A 22,757-nucleotide genomic window follows, 5' to 3' on the forward strand; every position below is an offset into this window, starting at 1 on the left:
CAGGATGGAATAGCCCTGAGGGTGAGCGGGGCGCCAAGCAGGAGCTGTGCTTAGTGTCCTTGTTCTCCACGTGAGCAGGGGGAGGAATCCCAGCACAGGACCTTTAGACTTAGTGTAGATAAACTGCACGAAAGATTGCAGCTGTCTTTGCAGTGCTTTCTCACTCTTTGAAAAATCTAAGTGTATTAGATGACATATTTAGTCATTAACCTATTAAGCATTCATTAAGCAAACTAATCGTGGATCAAAGAAAATGAAGCCTTATTTATGAAATCTAGTCACCGTACTGTTGTCACAGACATTCTGTTTGACGTGTAAAGACAGGAAAACGTTCCTGCCATCAAACGCCACCAAAGAGACCTAATTGATTCATCGTGACCTCAAGCGGAGCTGTTTTAATAGGCCAGCCTGTGTGCATCTGCTCAACGTGGGGCCCTTGGAGTGTGGGCTGATGCTGTGTGTTTGCTCCCTTGGTGGATACTAAGTGATGACTCTGCCCTCAACCCGGTTGAAGACTGAAGGGCCCCTTATGTCTTCCTCTGGCACCTTGGCCTCCAGCCTGCTTCCCTTGACCTCCTAGCTACTAAGATGGGAGCAGGAGTGAGAGGGCAGTTGGCATTCTAAGCATAAAGGACATCTCTCACAGCCAGTGAGATCCCAGCTGGGGTCCCAGCCAGTGCCTGTGTGAACTACATCTCCACAGGCCACTTCAGCACGTGGGGTCCAGTGGCCCACCCCAAGAAATTAGAGGCTCCAAAACAGACCTGAAAAGCTTTAACATGCTTGTGGAAGAAGCTTTGCCACAGTGACTAACACTTGCTTTATAAACTCCACTCTGAGCTACTGCAGTGGTTCCTTGGTGAAACTCCAGGTTGGCCAGGGCAGCCAACAGGTCAGGCTCTGGGAACCCCTGAATCCAAGCAGCTCCACTTCTACCTGCTTAGTAGACCTGGGCTTCAACTCAGGTTTTTATTTTAGGCAACAGTTTTGTAGCTTAAAAGAAAGCAAAAAGTTAAAGACCGCCGAACTCCTGAATCCCCCACCCCCTGCAGGATCTGACTGGTAACGTCTATTATCCAAGATGTATGTCCAAGCTAACCCATCCTGGTTTTCTGGACAGAATGCTCCTGGTTCGTTACTCAGGGTCTCACAGCCCTTGGCTGCTGCTGTTCTTGTTGACTTGTGTTTTCTTTCCTGTCCCCAGACGGCACCATCAGCTCCAGCTCCATCCTCCTGGCACAGTCCCTGCAGCACTGCATCCATTCCCAGAACTGCTCGGCCACGGACCTCTTCTACCAGGGCAGCTCCCAGATAGTGAGAGAGTGGCTCAACGTGGCTATCACTCGGACCCTGCACCAGGGTGAGGAGAGCCTGTTGGAGCTGACGAAACAGATCTGCTCTTTCCTGCAGGTAAAAGTCCAGAGTTCTGATGTCCCTAAACTGAGGTTACAGGTTTCAACTGGAAATCTTATGGGCTGGCTGAAAATGACACTTTCTTCCCCAAGCCCCACTAGTCTGCTTTTCTTCGCAGCTCCCCTGCCTTGTCCCATCCGTGGTGTCCTTCCTCCCAGAGGGCTTTTTTGTCCTCCTGATCCTGTTACAGTGTGTGCATTGTCTCTCCTTTGCCTGGGAGCTGGGAAAAGGAAATGCTCTCTCGTGTTTAACCCGTGGCTTTCCCTGTTAAATGTCTCTGCAGACGGCACCAGAGCAGTTCCCCTCCGAAGAGTTTCCAATTTCCGAGTCCAAGGTCAACATGGACGTCAATTTCCCCGGGGCGGCTTTCGTAGTCGTATCTTGCAAAGAAAGTCAGTCTGGATTCCGCAAAGAGTAAGTTGCCCGTACTGTAGAAGTTGGTGATGGGGAGACAAAAGTAAGACAGATTCTGGTACAATTTACAGAAGAAAAAAACTCATTGCTTTTATTCTTTAATGCATACTGTACTTGAACATGATTTACAGTTCTTCCCTGATTTCCATGTTTTGGAAATTAGTCTATATAAAGAATGACCTTCTAAAATGTAATGGAGGTGACTTACGTGTGCCCAGTTCTCACCCCGCCTCTCACAACAAAGTGTTTGTTGACATGGTTGGACTCTGCTCACACTCATCCCTCCTCCTCAGCTCCTCTCTGTACAAGGCACCGTGGGCGCGGGTGCTCGTGTACGGGCTGGGCCACAAAGTGAAGCGAAATGGCCAGCTAAACCTCATCGAGGCCATCTGTTACCCGCGGGATGCGTCTCCAGCCAACACGGGGCTCACACCGCCTCCCACCACCAACCAGTACCCTTCTGTGATCCTCTCCACAGACAAAGTCCACATCAAACTGGGTAAGTCTCTGAATTAGCTCACGGTAATAAGCACAGCTTTGAAGTCATTCTCTGCTTTCCTTCTTTGTGAAAATTGAAAGGATTTTCTACCGTGCTGTGTTCCAGTTTCCTATGGGTAAAGAAAAGGACTGCTTGGGGCAGTGTATTTCAGAGACAGTGGATTAAAAGTTCTCCCTTTCCTGCCAGGGGAAGACCTGGCAGATGCTGCCCAGACTACAGTGGGGATTTCCTTTCCTTTCACAAGCGTGTGCTGTTCAGAATGATCTAAACAGAGCAGTCCCATCATTTAGCTGTAATAATCCTGGCTGCCCTTCAAGTTCTCATTAAACCTGAACTCTCTCAGGTATACTGTGGCTCCCTGGGGCACGGGCCTCAGTGACCATCTGCTCCCCATGTTAATGATAAACAAAGCCTGGTGGTGGCCAGGCTGGGAAGCCCAAGTGGTCTTGTCTCCCTGGCATCCTTTGTTAAGCCTCCACAGATTTGGATTTAGATGAGGTCTCCATCTCTGTAAATCCTGAAGCTCTCGCTGACTGTCTGCTTTGTATACTGGGGCCAGCTGACTCTGTTTCTGAGTCAACACACAGAGGAAGGGAAACCTAGTGTCAGACTTGCACTGCACCTCCTTGGCATGTTGGACAGGAGAAGATAGACACATGTTTGTTAGAGACAATTATAAAGATGTATTTGAACTTTCAGCCAAAACTGGGCCTTGGCTTCTGCACCCATCCAGTCCTGGAGACACTGCATCCTTAGGGAATAAAATGAAAGGACATTTCTTAAGGTATTTGGTCAATGCTAAACAAGTTTATGATCTCTTTTTATTAGGGTCTGTTTTTTTCATTGTATTTTGCCTACACTGTTTTTAAAATTTATGTTAAACACAGAAGATCTGTCTTACCTATCATTCCCCAAATAAACATTCACCCCAAAGTACAAGCCAGTCAACATGGTTCCTCCTGAGCCAGCCAGAGACCCCTGGTACCCCAGCTTATGTCTGACCAGTGCTTGCAGAGGGGGTTGGGGTGCGGTGCAGGGTGTGACAGGGATCAGACCTCAGGGTCTTTCTTCTCTCATCGTAGGCAGCTTCGGTCAGATTCAGGCTATGACAATGACCGAAGGCAGTAAAAGAGAATTCTGGTAGTTCCTGAAGTCTAGGGGCCCCCTTGCTGGTCCACTCAGTAAATCTAAAATAAGCTGATGCTCCCATGGGATTGCAGGTGCACCAAAGGGCTGGTTATTTCTTTACCAGGCTGGGACCATTCCAGTGAAGCATCTTTTAAAGTCTGACTTCCTGTTTCCATGCCAGGTCATCAGGCTGGTTGGTATCTGACTGACTGGGAGATGTTTATCCTTCCCTGTCCCCACTGCTGCCCTTTGTCCCATTCTCACACCAACAGGTGGACTCATTGGAGGATGTCCTCCGCTCCTCCTGCGCCTGCGGCTGACTCCGTCTGGAGTGTGGGGAGTGACATTTCCTCTCGCCCCCAGTGCACGAGTGGACAGGCTTCTGGCCCTGTTTCTCTGGGCACACCTGGCAGGTCTTTATCGCAAGCTTGTTTTGATCGGGTGCTACCAGTCATGAGCTTTCCTTCTGGACGCTTCTTCTAGGGGTGTCTCCCCCTCCCGGAGCCGTGCTGGTGTTACACTCTCTGCCCCTTGAGTTCCCACTGGCGATGGCCTTCGCAGAGCAGCTGCTGTCCTGGAAGTCGGAGGACGGCGAAGGGAGATCTGAAGACGAGCCTGACACCATCCCGACGTCCGTCCTCCTGCAAGTGGTGGAACTGCTCGGTGAGGCCTTCCTTCGCTCAGGATCAGGCTGGTGGAGCTGGCCAGGTGCCTGGGGAAGGAGCTGGCCGGTGCGCCTGGGGTGGCCATGTGGCCTGGGTGGTGACAGCTCTCGTCAGCTTGCTGTCAGTTGGGCTTGGGGAGTTGAGTGGAAAGTGTAGCCTAGACTTCCAAGTCCATGACTTGCAGGGTGCTTTCGTTATTGTGAGGGGTGGCATCTAACCAGGAAAATAAGAGTAATTTTATCATACTTTACTTTAAAACACAAACATATGCCATTATTGTAACTTTGGTTCTGTAACATTGTCCACTTCCATACCACCCTTCACCTTCAAACATTATGACCTCACAGCACCTGAAAGGTTACAGAGAGATGGCATTGTAGCAAAACTCATGGAATGGTAAACTTAAAAGAGTTGTGAACTTAGCATATAAATTTACCTCAAATTTTTTCTAAATATTGAGTTTTAATTAATGATATGTCTGCTTAAGTGGTTAGGGATAAAAATACTGATATCTGCAACTTATTTTGAAACAATCAAAAACTAAGATGAGTCTATGGATGAATAGAGGGATAGATAGATGTGTAATAAAGCAAACACAGCTTTGTTACACATGTAATAATGTTAATGGTAGAATCTAGGTGGTGAGCATCCAAATATTGACTGTATAAGGTGTTCAACTTTTTAATATTTTTGTATTTTTTCATAATAAAATGTTGGAGGGAAAAACATGTTGGCAAACTCAGGTGCCCTCAGGGGTCAGGGAGATGATGTAAGTGAGAGGAATTCAAAAGGAAAGTGGACCCAGGACCTCCAGGGAACTGGAGGGCACGTGTCCTGTGGGGCAGCCACTGAGCCCTGCTACTCATTTGCTGTATAAGAACATGGCCCTAGTCCTACCAGATACTGTCACTTTTTATTTCAAGAAAAGCCAGAAATCTAGATATTGATGTGAATTTTCCAGTTTCTAAATGTCGACAACTAATTCACATTCTTTAAAACACATTGGGCAGGGGGTCGGAAGAGGTGAGCAAGGGAACCAACCACTGGCTGTGGGAACGAGATGTATGTGGCCGGTCTCAGCTCTCGGGCCACCATTTGCAATTTTGGTGGAGATTTCTCTCCAAGCCCATCGTCTTCCAAAAATGTCCAATGGCAGAGGAAGGACAATGGCAAGAGAAGGAAATAGGAGCACCTGAGGGCCTGGCCTTAGGCCCCATTGGCCTTTATTCCCTGTCAGTGGCTCCATGAGCACCATGTCCCGTGACAGCCATGAGTTCATTACCAATTAGAATTATCAAAACAGCATCACCCCTGAGAGTAGTCAGCCTAGTCCCCTCCTTCATGGGTGCTGGGCCTAATTGGGATTCTCGGTAAGTCAGCCAGACCTGGCCGTTGGGACTCCCTGTCCACAATGTGACTGGGGATAGAAGACACGCATCTGGCATGAAGGGGACCTTGGCACAGATGTGTGGCCCACGGTTGTTCTAGACAGTATTTCCTAGACTTCAGTCATTCCCATGCCACCTTTGTGTGATCTCTTCCACGTCTACAAATCATGCCTATCAACATTTATTGATTTCTTTTTATGGCAATCAACTCCTTCCTTTTTTTAAACTTATACTGAATTTTAAAGGAAACTTTATCATGCTACTTTAAACAGAAAATTCGTATCCCTTGCCATAACTAGAAGATAACTATAGAAATAAAAAGTTAAGCAGTTACTGTTAAGAAATTCTGGCTAACTACTGTTCCCTGTCGAAGGCTCTGGGTCTCCAGGCTATCCTCTATTAAGAATATTCTAGGGACTTTCCTGGTGGCGCAGTGGTTGGGAGTCCGCCTGCCGATGCAGGGGACACGGGTTCGTGCCCCGGTCTGGGAAGATCCCACATGCCGCGGAGCGGCTGAGCCCGTGAGCCATGGCCGCTGAGCCTGTGCATCCGGAGCCTGTGCTCCGCAACGGGAGAGGCCACAACCATGAGAGGCCCACGTACCGCTTAAAAAAAAAAAAAAAAAAAAAAAAAAAAGAATATTCTAGCCCCAGAGTGAGGCTTTCTTTTTGACAAAATCAGGACTGAAAGAGGAGTTTAAAAGGAATCATTTTTCCACGTGTATTTCTGAGCTATCTGGTAAAATTGGATTGTATGCCCCCAGTAGTAAGCGTCCCATGGCTCAGGAAACATTATGCTAGTGATTTGTCACCAACCTGCTTAATAACTTTATGAGAAAGAAAACAATGATTTCGGGGTCAGAGCTGTAGAAGCTGGTTCCATGCGGTCACCTGGCACAGGGGTGAAGGCCACCAGCTCTGGGGCCAGCCTGCCCGGCTCTGCCCTGTGAGATTGTGTGACCGTGTGGCAGCCGTGTGAGTCCTTCAGCTCTTTGAGCCTCTGTTTCTTCATCTGTGAGATGGGGATGAAGGATGTAATGTTTGTTTCACGCGGTTGCTGTGAGGGCTGACTCCATTAAAGTGCCTTAGAACAGCGCCTGGCACATAGTAAGCTCTGTATAGGTGATTTTTTTTTTTTTTTTTGGCTTTCATTCGCCTCAGGAAACTTCCTGTGGACCACGGACATGGCGGCCTGCGTGAAAGAGCTGGTTTTCCACCTCCTGGCAGAGCTCCTGCGCACAGTGCACAGCCTGGAGCAGAGGAAGCACCCTGCCGGCCTGTCCTCGTCCATTGCCCTCCAGCTGAACCCCTGCCTGGCCATGCTGATGGCCCTGCAGTCGGAGCTCCACAAGCTGTACGACGAGGAGACTCAGAGCTGGGTCTCGGGCAGCACGTGCGGAGGCTCGGGGACCGTGGCGGCCACCGACCAGGGCAGGTTCTCTACGTATTTCCACGCACTCATGGAAGGGTGCCTGGCGGTGGCCGAGGTGACTCTGCCTACCAACATGAGCGTCACTGCCAGCGGGGTGACGTCGGCAACCGCCCCAAGCCTCAGCGACTCGTCATCCTCCTCATCGTCCTCCCCAGGACAGACGCCGCAGAGCCCCAGCCTCCTGTCCAAGAGGAAGAAAGTCAAGATGAAGCGGGAAAAGGCCTCCTCCTCCGGGAAGCGCCAGTCCTCGCGCTCAGTGGACTCGGACCCCACCGTGCTGAGCATCGGGGGTGGCAAGCCCGAAGACATGCTGTGGTTCCATCGCGCCCTGACCTTGCTCATCATCCTCCGGCACCTCACCAGGAAGGACCCGCAGGGGCTGGGTGTGACGAGCGACGCCATTGCCGACGCCTGCCAGGCCCTGGTGGGTCCCACCGCCCATAGCCGCTTGCTGGTGATCTCTGGGATCCCCACCCACCTGGACGAGGGCATCGTCAGAGGCGCCATCCGCAAGGCTTGCAACGCCCATGGCGGGGTCTTCAAAGACGAGATCTACATCCCCCTGCAGGATGAAGACCCCAAGAAACCAAAAGACAAGGCCGAGGGCGGTGATGGGAAAGCCGAGCCAGATAAGACCCTTGGCTTCCCCAGCACAGACAGCTTGGAGGTCAGCACGTCCCGCAGCCCGACCCCCGCCATGAGCATCAGTGCGTCTGCGTCCACCAGCCAAGCCTCCATCTGCAGCTCCCAGGGCATCTTGCAGACGGTCAGCGACATCTCCACGGAACCGCTGCCCTCGGGCCTAGAGCTGCCCATCCCTGCGGGCTTATTGGAGCCCCACGTAGTGTCCAGCCAGGAGAGCCTGGACGTTTCCCTATGCAGCACCAGCAGCCTGGGCAGCCTCGGGAGCCTGGGGGAGCCACTGGACAACGCAGAAACGGCCTCAGTGTCAGACATGGGCTCCATGTACACAGTCACGTCCCTGGACAACCAGCCCCTCGCAGCACGCCCCATCAAAGGCTTCGCGGTCGTGGAGGTAAGCACCTCACGCCTTGGCAACCACTTAAATCATGAGCGGTTAGAATCCCCCAGGCCTCTTTAAGCCTTCCAATATTATTTCCAAGGGACTAACTAGTGGGTGACATTGGGGCACTTAGCGGGCTCCCTGAGGCGGCTCTTGGAAACAGCAGTGATTAGTCATGTTGATTATCTGTATTTGAGGTCCCATCTCTGAGTGTGATAGCAAGTCTGTCAGGAAGTAAATACAGTTCATTGCGGAGTGTGGGAGGGGCTCCAGGGGCTGACCTTTCCTGATGGGTGGGCATCATCAAGTGTTTTCCAACTCAGGCCCCAGTGGCCTCTTTCTGAGTGACTTTGGGTTGTTTTAACCATTGCCATTGGCAGGAGGGATCCCCACTGAGCAGGGTGAGAACAGACTTGCCGTTCTGTTCTGAGTGATTCTGAGTTTCAGATGCTGCGCATGTTGCCAGATTACATTTCCACTTCAAGATCCCATGTGTTTCCTGGGCCTCCTTGTTTAGAAATCCTGCATCCTGTGTCTTCCTGCCCACTGTGTAACAGGAGTTGGGTGCAGAGTAAAAACCATCCTCGCCCTTATTAGATATGGAGGGGAAGGCACTAGGAGGAGAACTTGCACCCCCTTGCTCCCCACCCCACGGGCTCTGACAGGAGAGCTCAAAGATCCAGGGGTGGGCTTCCTCCCAGAATCTGTCCACCTTCTCCCTGGGGATTTTCTCGGAGCCAAGCATGGACTTGAACCCCCGGGGCACCTGCGTAGAGCCACAGACCTGACCGGGGTTTAGCAACAGAGATGTCCAGTTGAGCTGTTCTCCTGCAGGTTACCACTTTCAGCACATACAAGAGAGACTTTGCCGGGAAGGCCACCTCGCCCCGGCCAGGCCACACTCCCAACGCTGAAGACAGTAGAGGGTTTCAGGGACTGATGGGAGGGAAAGAAAGTTCATACAGCTAGCTGAGTGACTGATCTCTCCACTCAAATCCTTACCCTTTTCCTTGTTCACACAGATTAGATCCCGAGCCAAAATCGAGAAAATCCGAGCGAGTTTATTTAACAATAATGACTTGATTGGTTTGTCAAGTTTGGATGGTGAAGATGAATTGATGGAAATGTCGACGGAAGAGATCCTCACTGTGTCTGTAGTAAATCAGAGTTTGTTTGATACGCAGGGGAGCCCAGGGTTAGAAGATTATTTCAATGATAAGTCAATTAAAGGTAGGTTATAGATTTTTTTTTAATTAATAGACTTTTTTTAGAAATTTATAGAAAAAAAACTGAGCAAAAATCATACCCCTCTTGGGACTTCCCTGGCGGTCCAGTGGTTAGGACTCAGTGCTTTCACTGCCACGGGCCTGGGTTCGATCCCTGGTGAGGGAACTAAGATCCCGCAAGCCATGCAGCGCAGCCAAAAAAAAAAAAATCATACCCCTCTCCATGTCCTGTTTTCCCTATTTTTAACATCTTACCTTAAAGAGGAGCTCTGGGGGTCAAAGATTTAAGAAGTGATTCAGGGAATGTTGGGAAGATGGTTCACTGCTTGGTTAACAGAAGGTGCGCTGTGTACACGATGTGAAGAGAGCGCTGCTGCTCCCCCAGGAGAGCCGTCAGGGCTCTGAAGGCCAGCGGGCAGGCCCTGCCACAGGCCTGCTATGTTCAGCCAGCCGAGGGACCACCAGGAAATGCTATGCCACAGCCTTGAATGTGGGCTTGCGTTCAAGTTGCTTTTTTCCTTTTGTCTAGTCAGGCTTCCCCTTGTTTGAGTTCAAGTGTATTTATTTTGTTCTGTCCTCTAGAGCTAGAATGTACCCTGCACGTTGCTGGTAATCAGTCAGTATGCTCGAGGGCAGCTAACACCTCGCCCTTTAAAATGAATTCTTGGGGAAGAACCGGTCCCAGTTCCTTTTTCACAAAGTCCCACTTTGTCATTCTGGTGGCTCTTATGTGGGGGGACCCTACCCTGTCTGCCTTCCCCACTTCTTCTGTTCAGCCAGGACCCGGGCTCTATCGAGGCCCCACAGAGCTGGATCTAGCAGATCCTGAGGCCAAGAGCTCACCCCCAGCTTCGCTTCAGAAGCAGCAGCAATTTTTCTCCTTTCTTTTTTTTTTTTTTTTTTTTTTTTTTTTTTTTTGCGGTACGCGGGCCTCTCCGTGCTGTGGCCTCTCCCGTTGCGGAGCACAGGCTCCGGATGCGCAGACTCAGCGGCCATGGCCCACGGGCCCAGCCGCTCTGAGGCACGTGGGATCTTCCCGGACCGGGACACGAACCCGTGTCCCCTGCATCGGCAGGCGGACTCTCAGCCACTGCGCCACCCGGGAAGCCCCTCCTTTCTTTTTATAACTGTAGTTCTTTGTGTTGTTGTCTTTATTTTGCATCAGTCTCTCTCAAATTTTTAAATTTATGTTTTTTCTAACTCTTTAATATTGTTTGAAATTTCATAATAGAGTTGTTGAGTTCGTTCTGTTTTATGTTTTCTGAGGACAGAAATGTAATATTGAGTATGGATTTTGTTGTTGTTTCAAATTATTATCCCCCAGTCATGAAATTTTGAAATACTCCCACAGGGCTGGGACCAGAGTGAGGTAAATGAGGCCACAGAATTTAGTGGGGCTCCAAAACAACTCAGTAATCTAGATAAATAATTATTTTAATATAATACTTATGAAAGTCAAAATTAATGCAAAATATCCATGGTGAACAAACTGTTAAAAGTTTAAATAAAGACAGGATCAGTATTAATGATTTTTCCGTTTGCGTCAGGCTTTAATATGGCTCAGCACAGTACTTTTAATATTTTGCTCATCATGGGTTTTTTGTATTAATTTTGATTTTTTTGAAGGACCACGCTACAATGTGTATCTTGATCTCTGAGTTTATTGGGACTCTTGTGCGTGAGGGGCTGCCTCTCTCTCCTCGCCCTGGTTTCAGCCCTGTTCCCTTATTAGTGAGTACGGTGCCCACTCGGCTCTCAGCTCCCCACGTGGGGGTGGCTAGTGTACGATCTGTGGGAACCCTGGGGTCTTTTTCTGCCATAATTAATGCTTTGCCAGTCTTTTCACGCTTTAATCTGAATTTAGTTCTAGCTCCTGATTGTATTTTGGTCAAACCTTCCACGTAAGATACTCAGTCTTTTGATAACACACTTACCACGTTACAGCCACATGCATTTTGCTCAAGACTCTTTAAGTTGTGGTTCTACTGAATCAGCTTTTAGGTCTCGACCACGCCTTCTGCACACCTGTCTCCTCACCCTCAGCCCAGATGCCCAGGGGACCTTTGTGCCCTGGCTCCTGAAGCCCGGCCTGAGCTGGGTGTGGCTCTGGAGGGTCAGACCCCCAGAGAGAGGGGATGAGGAGGATGGGCGGGAGGACAGGGTGTGATGAGCAAGTCAGTCCTGCCCGCAGGTGGGGGCCCTTGGCCACGAGGAACATGCAGATGCAGTGGAACGTTCCACTGGGAACATTCCTGACTGGCCCCTTAGGAAAGGTGAGAGCATCTTCTGGAGTGCTTATTTGGGGACCAAAGAAAAAAACAAGTCTTTTTTTTCTCGTGCTCAGGGACAGTTTTCTTGTATCTGAGAGAACTTTCTTTTCCCCCTGCTGGCTGGGCCAGGTTTCAAGTGCATCCTCTAATAATAACTGTTGAACAACTTGTACTTTGCCCTAAAAGTACTTGCAGCCTCTACATCCTCTTGCTCCCTGGGGACTGTCCATCACAGACATGTTGAAGTTAAGGGAGGTTCAACCTCCATGATAAAGAGACCCTAGAGTACAGTAACTCAGACCCAGTGCAAGTTCATTTCTTGCACACGTAAGAGTCCAGGGTGAGCCCCGAGGTCTGCCATCCGGGGGCTTGTTATCTCCACGCAGCCAGTGGCGGGGATGGGTGCAGAAGAGAACATGATCTCAGAGAAGCAGCAGTGAGCTGTGGCGTGAAGTGAGATCTTAGTTCCCTGCCCAGGAATTGAACCTGGGTAGCCTGGATGAAAACCAGGAATCCTAGCCGCTGGACCAGCAAGGGCTAGAGGCTAGAAGCAAAGTTCCCCTGGCCCTCACCCCCATTGAAAAATGTGTTTCTCGAGGAGGCGAGAACTGTAAAAACAGGTACAAAGTTTATTATTGGGGACATAGAACAACAACAAGTGGGAGAGCACACAGAGAAACAGTTTGTTGAGTTGACAGAAGCAAGGCAGAGATGCACACTCCGGAGAAAGGGTGTGGGCGTCCTCCCTAATGAGGAGGAGCCCAGTAAAGAGGCCGTTAAGTCATGCATATGGGGCAGTTCTTCCGGGTCTTTGTTTACCTTTGGCCAATTACCTGGTTTCTTTTTCCACACCTGCCCTGCCCTAGGACCCTCCCCAACAGGCATGCGCAACTTTTCTCCAAGATGGATTCCACCCCAGAGGCCTATGGGAGGGCCTTGGCATCACATATTATGGGGTGGTGCCCCTTCCTTTGTGACCCCCAAGGAGCCTTTCTGTGCATGTGCAATGTCTCCCTTGCCCCAAGGATGGGAAATATATTATGTGACCTCTTGATCTTTACTCAGAACAGGGTTTAGCCCCTCTCTGTCCCTGCCATAACTGTTACCTCAAAGTGTCCACAGGAAACAAAGCCTGGCTATTTACCCTATTCCCGTTGTTATTTCTATTTCGAAGTGCAAACAGGAGGCTGGTTCTAAATAGCTAATCTGGAGCCCACCTATCTCCTGTCTCAGGAAATGCAAACGGGACTAGTTGCAAGTGTTTGGCCTGAAGTCCATCTTTTTCTCGCCCCAAGAAATGTAAACAGGAGGCCAGTTGTAAATGCCTAGCCTGGAGCCCATCTGTGTCCTGTCTGAAGCAGACTGGCCCAGGAGGGGCCCACGTCACGGGGCCGCACCTCACGGCACCACACCTCACGGCAGAGAAGGCTGGGCGTGTAACTGAGGTGTGCGTGCAGAAAGGGAACACCAGGTCTCGGCGGACAGCTCATCATCACCACTAACCACCCATTACCCACTTTCAAAAATAAATCGTTGATGAAAAATAAATCAGATGCTGCAGGGCTTATCCTGAGGTAGCGTGTTCACGACAGAATCATTTGCCCTCCCTCCATTCTGTAACAGGTGAGAAGCTGGTGCCCGGGGCCAGGGAGGTGCTGACGGAGATATTTAAGAGCTGCGCCCACTCAGAGCAGATGCTGAGCCTGACACCAGCAAAGCCCATCAAAGTGTCTGACATTTATCTCAGCAAAGAGCAGATCAACTCCCAGACGCCAGGCAACCTCCTCCACCTCTTCTTCACCAACGTTCGGCCCCCCAAAAAGGTGCTGGAGGACCAGCTCACCCAGGTAGCCACCCCATCCCCGCCGCACCCGTGCTGGGCCTCGCGTGCCCCTGGGGCTGAGTCTGAGGGGCCCCCCTCCGGTGCTCCGCAGATCCTGAGGAAGTACGGCGTGCCGAAACCCAAGTTCGACAAGAGCAAGTACAGCAAGGCGGGGAAGGAACAGCACCCCGGAAAGGTGGTGAGCACCAAGCGGCCCATCACCAAGCCCCCCGCCAAGGACAAGGCCGTGCTCAACAGCGTCAGGTGGGTGACCGAGGAGCTCGGAAGGGGCGCCGGGCAGGGGGACGCGGGGCCACCGCCTAGCAGGCTTCCTGGGAGGCTGTCGGCACCTTGGGGGAGCCAGACATCCTGGCTCTTCTCTGCTCTGCTGCCGGGGTCCTTTTCGCCCTTGGCTTCGTCAGCTGGAAGAGAACGTTTCATTTTACCCACAAGGATAGTAAAATCTGGACCATGCAGGCTGGAAAGCAGACCAGTCTGAATTAATAAAACATCTAAAGTGTACAGAATTGTTTAAAAAGTCTGACTTCTTTTACCCACACAATAATGCACAGTTATTGTAGAAAGACTGTAAAGTGGACCCGTGCATATTGGAAAACACTGAAATACCCCCCACGTAGCAACTGCTTTTAACATTTAAGTGCAGAATGTTTTATTTGTGCATACGTATTATCTTGTTACATTTTAAATGGCTAAACTAGTACAATATTCAAAAGCACATGCAGTGAAAAGCCACTCCTCTTCCTCTCCATCCTTAAGCCTCCCAGCTCCCTTCCCTGAGGCTGCAGTGTCACTTTCGTAGCCTTGCAGAACTGTTCTGGCTGTACACGAGCCAGTGTATGCATACCCAGAGGTCGGGAACTGTACAGAATGCCTGTACCTTGCTGTTTCTATTTACTTCTGGTATTGGAGATGATTCCATATCAGCACAAAAAGAACTTGCCCCGTTCCTCTTTTAAAGTAGCTCCATAATATTCCACGTGTGGATATGCACACATATTTAGTAGAATTTTCTTTAGAAGCAAGTTTATGACTCTCAAGTTGAAATTCAGGTAGTGAAGTACTACTGAGCAGGAGTCTCTAGAGGACTTGTTTAAGTCATCAGAGAAAAAAGTGTCTTAAAATTTTATTAATTAATTATACATAAATGGGGCTTTTAAATCAGTACTGTCCCATAGAGCTTTCTGTGACGATGGAAATGTGCGTTTCTCTGTCTGTGCTACTCACCACAGTGGCCACTAACCACACATGGCTACTGAGCACTTGAAATGCAGCGAGTGCCACCAAGGAACTGGACTTGTAATTTTAATTAATTTAAACTTAAGTAGCTACATCTGGCCAGTGCCTGCTTCTTGGACAGTACAGCTCTGAAGTATGTAGAAAGAATGTTTGAAAAGTGTCTCTTCGAGATTTTCCACATTTTAAAGCATCAAATTGTCCTCATAATTTGCTCAGGAAACTTTTCTTGGTCAGAACAAAGCTGATCTTCACCCCAAGCCCTGTCTGAACCATCAGCTGTAGTTGGGGGAGGGTGAACCAATGCCTGGTGAGGTTCTGCATTCCCCCACCAGGGGGAGGTGTGGGCGTGAGGAATTCTGATTCTGGTGCTTTGGTCTACAGCAGGACTGCCTTGAGCGAGAAGAAGCCCACTGTGAAGCCGAAGTCACCGGAAAAGAGCAAGCCGGACGAAAAGGACCCAGAAAAGTCACCCACCAAAAAACAAGAAGGTGAACAAGCAACTTGGGCCTGATGCAGGCCTGGGGCTGCTTCCATCCTAGAGATGGCGGCGCAGCCTGGGATCCAGCCTCTTTGCTTTTCCCTGACCGCCTGGCTCCCTCGGGTTTTAGTTTAGGCAGGGCAGCCCTGCCCGAGACACGGAAGACATCCCTGGCCAGCTGCGATTATTGCTCCAGGACTCCATCTCTGCTGACCTGAACTGATGGAGGTTAGAATAGCAGCTCCAGAAATACCATACTCCCAAGGGAAGAATAGATGATTGCGATTGAAAGTAAAGATTGAAAATCTGCTCAGAAATTTTCTTCCAGAAGGGCACTTACCTGGGACATTAGAACCTTATCTTCCTAAAGGCCCAAGCAGACTTGGAGAAAGCTATTATTGTCACAAAAATTGCGTAGTCAGTCAGGAATGTTTCTGAGATACAGAAAGACGAGACTGGGGGGAAAGCGCTGCACCACTTGGTCACCAGCCCGAGGAGGTGAGGCTGTAGCTCAGACCCGTGAGGTTGGGGGTTCTGTGTGTCCTTGAGCAGTCGGGTGGAGACAGTCTGTTAACAGACCCTGGAGTGACGGCAGGAGACCGGGGGGTTAGATGAATTGGGCCCCGAAAGAGAGGGTGCAGTGGGAGCATGCTGTGGGACCCCCACTTCTCACCGATTCCTAACACTGTGAACACTTCTCCATCAGTCCCTGAGGAAAAGTACCTGACATTGGAAGGATTTCACAAGTTTGTTATTGACCGAGCCAAGCAAGACATCCGTAGTGTCTGGAGGGCAATTTTATCCTGTGGTTACGATCTTCATTTTGAGAGGTAAGAGGCTGTCAACCCAGTTGATTCCTTGTGTAAAAATTGTTCTCAGAGAGAGTAGCATGGACAAATATACACTACCAAATGTAAAACAGATAGCTAGTGGGAAGCAGCCGCATAGCACAGGGAGGTCAGCTCGGTGCTTTGTGACCACCTAGATGGGGGGATAGGGAGGGTGGGAGGGAGACGCAAGAGGGAGGGGATATGGGGATATATGTATATGTATAGATGATTCACTTTGTTATAAAGCAGAAACTAACACACCATTGTAAAGCAGTTATAATCCAATAAAGATGTTAAAAAAAAATTGTTCTCAGCTACTAGACGCTTCCCCAAGCAATTACTCCCTGGGAAGCCATTCCATCTGACATGTTTTTAATGCCTATTGAGTTATTTTCCAAGTTCTCCTAATTGTTAACGTGGATTTTCCAACCCGTTTGAACAGAAATTCACTATCTCACAGTTCTGGAGGCTGGAAGCCCAAGATCAAGGTGTCAACAGGGTTAGTTTCTCTGGAGGGCTCTCCTTGGCTCACAGATGGCCACCTTTGTGCTGTGTGCTCAGGTGGCCCTTCCTCTATGTGCCTGCATCCCTGGTGTCTCGCCTCTCCCTCTTCTTATGAGGACAACAGTCCTTTTGGATTAGGGCCCCACCCTGTGACCTCATTTAACCTAATGACCTCTTTAAAGACCCTGTCTCCAAATACAGTCACATTGGCGGTTAGAGCGTCAGCATATGAATTGGCAGGAAGGGGACATTTCAGTCCCTAACAGGGACGATTTCTTATTCCAAAGAATCTTTTTTCTTTGGACTCACACATTCTCTCCCACTCTCCATTGCCCTCTCTCACTCCCAGGCAGGAGCACAGCAAGGTCACGAGTCACCGGGTCGCCAGGGCCAAACTAAATATGGTTTCCCCTTTCTAGCTGTACGTGAATCCCAAGCAGGCAAGGTATCTGCAAACCAAAAGAAATCTCCCTTCTCTCTCCCTCTGGCTCTGCCACACACAGGCCTACATGCCCGTTCCCACAGCAAGATGTACTGGGCCTCAGAGAAGGAATGGCTGCCAGAAGCATGCTTTTTTTAAACCCCGTTTTCAGAGTTGAGAAATTGTTTACTGCTTGGCACCAGCACTTTGTACCTTCACTGAAAGCTCAGAGTCGATGCCCAGATGGGCCTTGGATCATGGTGACAGGGCCAAGTTCTTCGACTGGTTTTAGAAACCAGTAAGAGGCACGACTTTGGGGGTTTTCGTTAAAAGCAGAATCACCTATTTTGGATTAGAAACTGCATTCCAAGTGAAAAGGGAACAAATTGGACTGCAAATTAATTCCAAGGTGACACATTTGTAACAGCTGGAAGGGCTGGTTCACGTGTGTTATGGGGCCACGGTGATGACACATCCAGCCTGGAAGAGGGCATCACCTTCTGAAGGCGCTAGGTCTCTCTCGGAGCACTCCTAGGGTAGGACAGCGGTGGCCTGCAGTGATGAGAGCCTGGCACCAGGCTCCACCACCTCCCTGAGACATGTCCCTCTGCGCAATGCACCGTGTGGCATGTGACCCCCCCTCGAGGCGCCACAGGTTCTGGAACGAGAGGCACCTGTCCACCCACCTGCCTGCCTGCAGGCCTTTCTTGGGTTAATAGCTCAATGTTTGTAGAATAAGGACACACACACTCGATAAAAACCTCACGCAGTATATTCAAACACAAAGGAGATTTCCTGTGATTCTGTGCCCAGGGGTAATCACTTGGAAAGGTTTCAGTAAACACCTCTCCCAACATTTTTCCAGGAGTAGATGTTTTCAGTACTGTAGCGTGGGATCAGACAGGACATAGTGTCCTGCAGTGTGCTTTTTTCGTTTTTCCACATCATTTGATACTGTTCTACCAGATGATTTTAATGGCTGCCAAGCAGTCCGTTATTGGGGGTGGTGTAATTTATGGCTGATGTTGCTGTAGCAAGGCAGCCCTCACAAACACACCTTTGCCTGCCTGTTCAAGGAGCCGTGTAGGGGAACCCTGGGGTGGGATCGCTGGGTAAAAGATGATGGCTTCAGTAACACCAGCAGCTGACACTTGCTGTGCCCTTGGAAGGGGCGGGGCACCATGCTGTATGCATCACAGGTGTCCTCTCAGTGACTCCTCCTGACAGCGTGAGGCTGTGCTATCGCCAGCTCCATTTCATAGATGAAGAAACTGAGGCTCAGGAAGTAGGTGTGCTTTGTAGCCTAGATTTCACCCAAGGACTCCAATGCCCCGTCTTTAACCCTAAAACCCTGCTGCCTACAGACAGCAGGGAGGCACATTCCCAAGAAATGTCTGGGAGCCGAGGCTGTCTTATAAAGGTCCTCTGGGAGCTGGGACGTGGCTGCGGAGGAACCCAGCAGTCCCCCAGCGGCCGCCGCCCCACCTTGCCTCTCCCCGCCCCCAGGTGTGCCTGCATCGATGTCCGGCACGCACACAAGGCCTCCAGGAAGTGGACCCTGGAGATGGACGTGGCGCTCGTGCAGTACATCAACCGGCTGTGCCGCCACCTGGCCATCACGCCCGCGCGGCTGCATCCCCACGAGGTGTATCTGGACCCCACAGACGCCGCCGACCCCAGAGTGGCCTGTCTCTTGAGTATGTGGCCCCAGGGGGATGCCTTTCAGGGTCCTCCCCCTGGGCCGCCCTGTGGGGGCCTGCCCCATGACGGCACAGGGTGGTTTAGAAGGACTAGATGCCCTTTCTGTGCCCATTACAAAGATCCTTAGGAACACCTGCTGTGAACAGGTGGGTATAAAAAGAGGGAGGGAAAGACAAGAAGCTGTGATTGTGGCCAAATTAAAGTTTGTGAGGCCTTATTATGTGCTTCTCACAACCAAGCCAAGCGGCAGACACAGAAGTGCGGTGGCTAGGAGGCGAGACCCCTGCCGTCACACCCAGGCCCCTGCCTAGAGGCCGCCTCGGATGCCAGGCTGGTGTTGGGGGTGAGATGAGGTCAGGGCAGTCTGGTAGCGTGTGTCAGAGACATTAGCCTTAATTACAAGAGAGCAGCATGTTTCTATCAAAAGCTAGGAATGCACACAAAAATAATGCACACACAGAAACGGACATTCTCCATAAATCCACCCCTGGAGAATAAGCCCTGTCACACACAACAGGCCCTGGGCTGGCTCCGGTGCCGGGGTGTGTGCGCGCCTCGGGCCCCACTTAGCCTGCTCACCCTCACTCAGCCACAGTCCGAGCCCTCGCTCTCTTGCGGATACCGCGACAGTGAACGTGGCCGTGAACTGTCCCGACGTCAGTCTCACGGTCAGAGAGGAGAAGTACGTGAGGGCAGACAAGTAAAAGTCAGTGTGCCATGTAACAGTCTCCCGGTTTCGATGTGTGAGGTCACACCACGGGGAGCTGGGGGAAAGGTACAAAGGACTCTACTTTGTTCTGCAACTTCCTATGAGCCTGTAATTACTTCAGAGTTAAAAGTTAAAAATCAAATGGTACGCAGCCCCGGCACAGCCGCAAAGGCCGGCTGAGCGGACCCTTGGGTCCCCTCCGAGCCCGGGCCTCGCCCTCTGCTGCTGCTTGGCACAGGCTCAGGGAAGCCAGGCTTTCTCACTCACCAACAGCCTCTGGGTTCCAGGGATAAAACCCACCGCGGGAGCCTCCCTATCCCTCCCCGCGACCGGGCCACCTGCGTCGTTCACAGACGGAGAGTCTCGGCCTCGCTGGGCCGAGCCCCCGCCTGACCGCCCCTCATGCCCTGCAGATGTGCCCATCGAGAGCCTGCGCCTGCGCTTTGCCCTGCTGCAGTCTCTGAACACCACGCTCGAGACCTTCTTCCTGCCACTCGTGGAGCTGCGCCTGACGCCCATGTACACGCACAGCATCGCGGCCCTGCTGAAGGAGGCCAAAGGTCAGTGCTTGGGCTCCCGGGCCGACCCCGATGGCTGGGGTCTCCGGCATCACCTGGCCTCCTGCGGCTGCCCAGGGCCCCACCCCCCCACCCCCAGCCTGTCCTTGGACGCGCGAATCTTCTGGAGCAGTGGTTCCACCCAAGAGCAGTTACTTTAATTATGCTCTGAAGAAAACAAATATGCTCTGAAAAACTAAATTTACTAAAAGAGTTTTCAGATTATTTAGAAATACATAAACGTAAAGCTCTGACTCACTAGCTGCCCCCAACGTTCCTGAGACGACCATCACTAACAGATGAGTCTGTCCTTCCAGATTTTTCTATTCACGTACAAATAGACACACACATTTGTCTTTTTTTTTTAAATCAAAAACTGGGTATCCTCTTATACATTCTGTTCTGCACCTGTGCTTCATAGATCTCTGCGTGTCGACACACACACCCTCCTTGCCTTGCTGTCCACAGCGTAGGTGCCCATGTCCTTATTGATAGACACTTCTGTGGTTTTTATTTTTTGCTGTTTCAGAAGTGGCCACAGAAACCTCCTTATTCTTTATGTATTTGGGTTTGTATTCCTGCAAGCGAGGTGTCTTGTGGGCATGACAGGGTCCAAGGGTTTAATCCTGCGTTCACATTTGGGTGGAGACTAACTAATCACCCTCCAGTGGGGCGGGACCTCTTATGCCCCCAGCAGCACATCCCCCCAGGGGCCCGCGGGCCATCCCAGAAGAGACTGGATGGACCCACAGGGGACAGCGTGGCCCCCGCCAGGCCTCGGAGTGACCGGGAAGGAAGGGAAGCCACCCCATCCCAGCCTCTCTACGACATTCCTCCCTCCAGGGCTGATCTTTTATGACACGAAGGTGACCGTCATGAATCGGGTGCTGAACGCCACAGTGCAGAGGACAGCTGACCATGCAGCACCGGAGATTACTCTGGACCCACTGGAGATCGTGGGAGGTGAGACTAGCTACACAGACCAGAGGATGCAGGCAGCAGTGCTTGAACTAGTTGATTTCTCGCACATAAGAGAAGCCTCTAGAAGAGGGAGTCCCGGGCTGCTCTGACATCCCTCGTTGGCGTGGGTGCTCCTGTTGCCCTGCTCTACGTCCCAGCCTGTGACGTCCCCCTCTAGTCCCTCCCAAGCTCCCAATCCAGGCAGCAGAGGGAGGGGGAGCCAGCGGCACAGCCCGCGCCTCAGTGCAGGGGAGGTGGGCTTCGTTCTGGCCGTGGACATGCTAAAATCAGGGCTCTAGCACTGAAAAAGTGGGGAGGCAGCCAGGAGTCTCCGCCACAGCCTGTGAACGGACAGATGTTGGGAGGGGCACGTGAGAGGAGTCCAGGTGCGGGGCCTCCCCCGAGACACGCGGAAGGATGGGAGGGGCTGACCACATGGAGAACGGGGGGGGGGGGGGTTGGGGGAGGCGGGCTCCTCGAGGGACCCACATGGCAGATGTGAAAGGTTGGAGATGTTCCAGGAGCAGAAGGGAGGCAGTGGCTGCCCCCAGCAGGCCGGGGCCTGGCCATGCAGCTCTCCTGTGCTAGGATGCAGGAGATGACCACCAGGAGGTTTAGGCACTTCCTCTCTCGTTCCAGGGGAGATCAGAGCCTCTGAAAACTCCTACTTCTGCCAGGCGGCCAGGCAGCTGGCCTCGGTGCCATCCTCCCAGCTTTGCGTCAGACTGGCGAGTGGCGGTGACCCCACCTATGCCTTCAACATCCGCTTCACTGGGGAGGAGGTCCACGGCACCAGTAAGTGGCACCCCGCAGGTCCTCCGTCAGCCAGTTCAGGGTGAAGGCTGTGTTTAGAATGTAAACATTCCTGGGGTTATTTTCAGCCTAAATGGCCTAATATCTTACCCATTAACTAGAGTAAAGCCACATCCTCATTACCCTGCTCTGCACAGAAGCCAGGACTGCCCCCAAGTGACCATCTGTCCAGGCTCTCCAAACCCAGCCCCCCTGGACTTGCCCCTGTCCCCTGGGGATGTGGCACCTGCCGCTGGCCTGGAACTTCAGCCCAGCGCTGTCCAGGCTTGGGGACCGGGCTTCTGATCAGTGCTAGGAGTGCATTTCTTGCTGAGGAGAGACGCCCTCAGTGTGGATTGGACTTCTTTTCCAGGAAGAGCCCTTGGCTGAGGGTTGGTTGGGCCAAAAGCTTGTGTGTGCCCCATGAGAGACAGGGGTCTGGGGAGCCCTTGATCAGAATGGCACATCCTGCCATTTCACGCTGCAGGGAGGAGGAATGGCCGCTCAGAACATGCTCCTTCGTGGTCCTTTCAGTCCGTTTAGCCCAGACGTTCAGGAAATGCACTGGATGGGAGAAGACAGTTCTTTCACTGGGTGCGCTGGGTGGGGAGAGCTCTTGGGGCAGCTCTGTTTCCCATTCCCGCCCTGATCATGGGACACTTCCCGCAGCAGCCTCCTTGCCGGCCAGCGCTGTGGCATCCTCTGGGCACACCTCAGAGGCTCTCTGAGAACAGCTCTGTTCATTGAGATACCAGAACGTGTCAGGCCCCTGCTCAACACCTTACGCTCCTCATGACACCAGCGCTGTCCCACTTTACAGGCGGGGCAACTGGGGCTCCACCAAGTTAAGTAGCTCCCCCAAGGGCAGCAGCATCACTGGGGTGCAAACCCACGTCTGTCCGATTCTAAAGCCCAGCCCTTGGCAGCTTCAGCAGGCGGGAGTGTCCTGTTTCTCTGTGGAAGCGGCCAGGCCCTGACATCTGTCCCCAAGCAAGTCCTCCGCATGCACAGCTGTCCTCAGTGCTTCCTGACCTGAGGACACTGATGGGATGCACGGGGAAGGGCAGAGGAGACCCAGCCACAGAGAGGAGTTTCGCAAGAAGCCCAAAGGCCCGTTTGGAACGGCAGCAGCAGAGGAGCTGGTCATTGCCGTTGCCCTTTGCGTGTGTCCGTGTGTCCATCCATTTATTTATGCTCTCAGTGGACACACACAGAGCCCTGGGCTTGGCAGGAGGCAGTGCTGAGGAAAACATGGGGCCCTGCTCTTG

The 22,757-nt window shown here is 51.6% G+C and overlaps 1 protein-coding gene across 5 annotated transcripts in view; it reads left to right on the forward strand.

The window, feature by feature from the left end:
* Positions 1 to 22,757, forward strand: part of HECTD4 (HECT domain E3 ubiquitin protein ligase 4) — a 193,119-nt gene that overhangs the window by 163,089 nt on the left and 7,273 nt on the right. For 4 of the 5 annotated variants that reach the window (XM_081252690.1, XM_081252693.1, XM_081252692.1 and 1 more), the window contains exons 57-70: positions 1,205 to 1,410; positions 1,697 to 1,827; positions 2,121 to 2,326; positions 3,938 to 4,117; positions 6,668 to 7,974; positions 8,985 to 9,192; positions 13,082 to 13,305; positions 13,393 to 13,544; positions 14,919 to 15,025; positions 15,722 to 15,845; positions 18,277 to 18,467; positions 19,594 to 19,740; positions 20,581 to 20,700; positions 21,337 to 21,492. In XM_081252690.1, coding sequence (XP_081108816.1) covers positions 1,205 to 1,410; positions 1,697 to 1,827; positions 2,121 to 2,326; positions 3,938 to 4,117; positions 6,668 to 7,974; positions 8,985 to 9,192; positions 13,082 to 13,305; positions 13,393 to 13,544; positions 14,919 to 15,025; positions 15,722 to 15,845; positions 18,277 to 18,467; positions 19,594 to 19,740; positions 20,581 to 20,700; positions 21,337 to 21,492 — 3,459 coding nt within the window. The remainder of the gene's footprint in view (positions 1 to 1,204; positions 1,411 to 1,696; positions 1,828 to 2,120; positions 2,327 to 3,937; positions 4,118 to 6,667; positions 7,975 to 8,984; positions 9,193 to 13,081; positions 13,306 to 13,392; positions 13,545 to 14,918; positions 15,026 to 15,721; positions 15,846 to 18,276; positions 18,468 to 19,593; positions 19,741 to 20,580; positions 20,701 to 21,336; positions 21,493 to 22,757) is intronic. The other variant, XM_081252691.1, reaches the window with a different exon arrangement.

The sequence above is a fragment of the Mesoplodon bidens genome (genome assembly GCF_964165515.1).
Source record: "Mesoplodon bidens genome assembly, chromosome: 13".
In the NCBI taxonomy this organism is placed as follows: Eukaryota; Metazoa; Chordata; class Mammalia; order Artiodactyla; family Ziphiidae; genus Mesoplodon; species Mesoplodon bidens.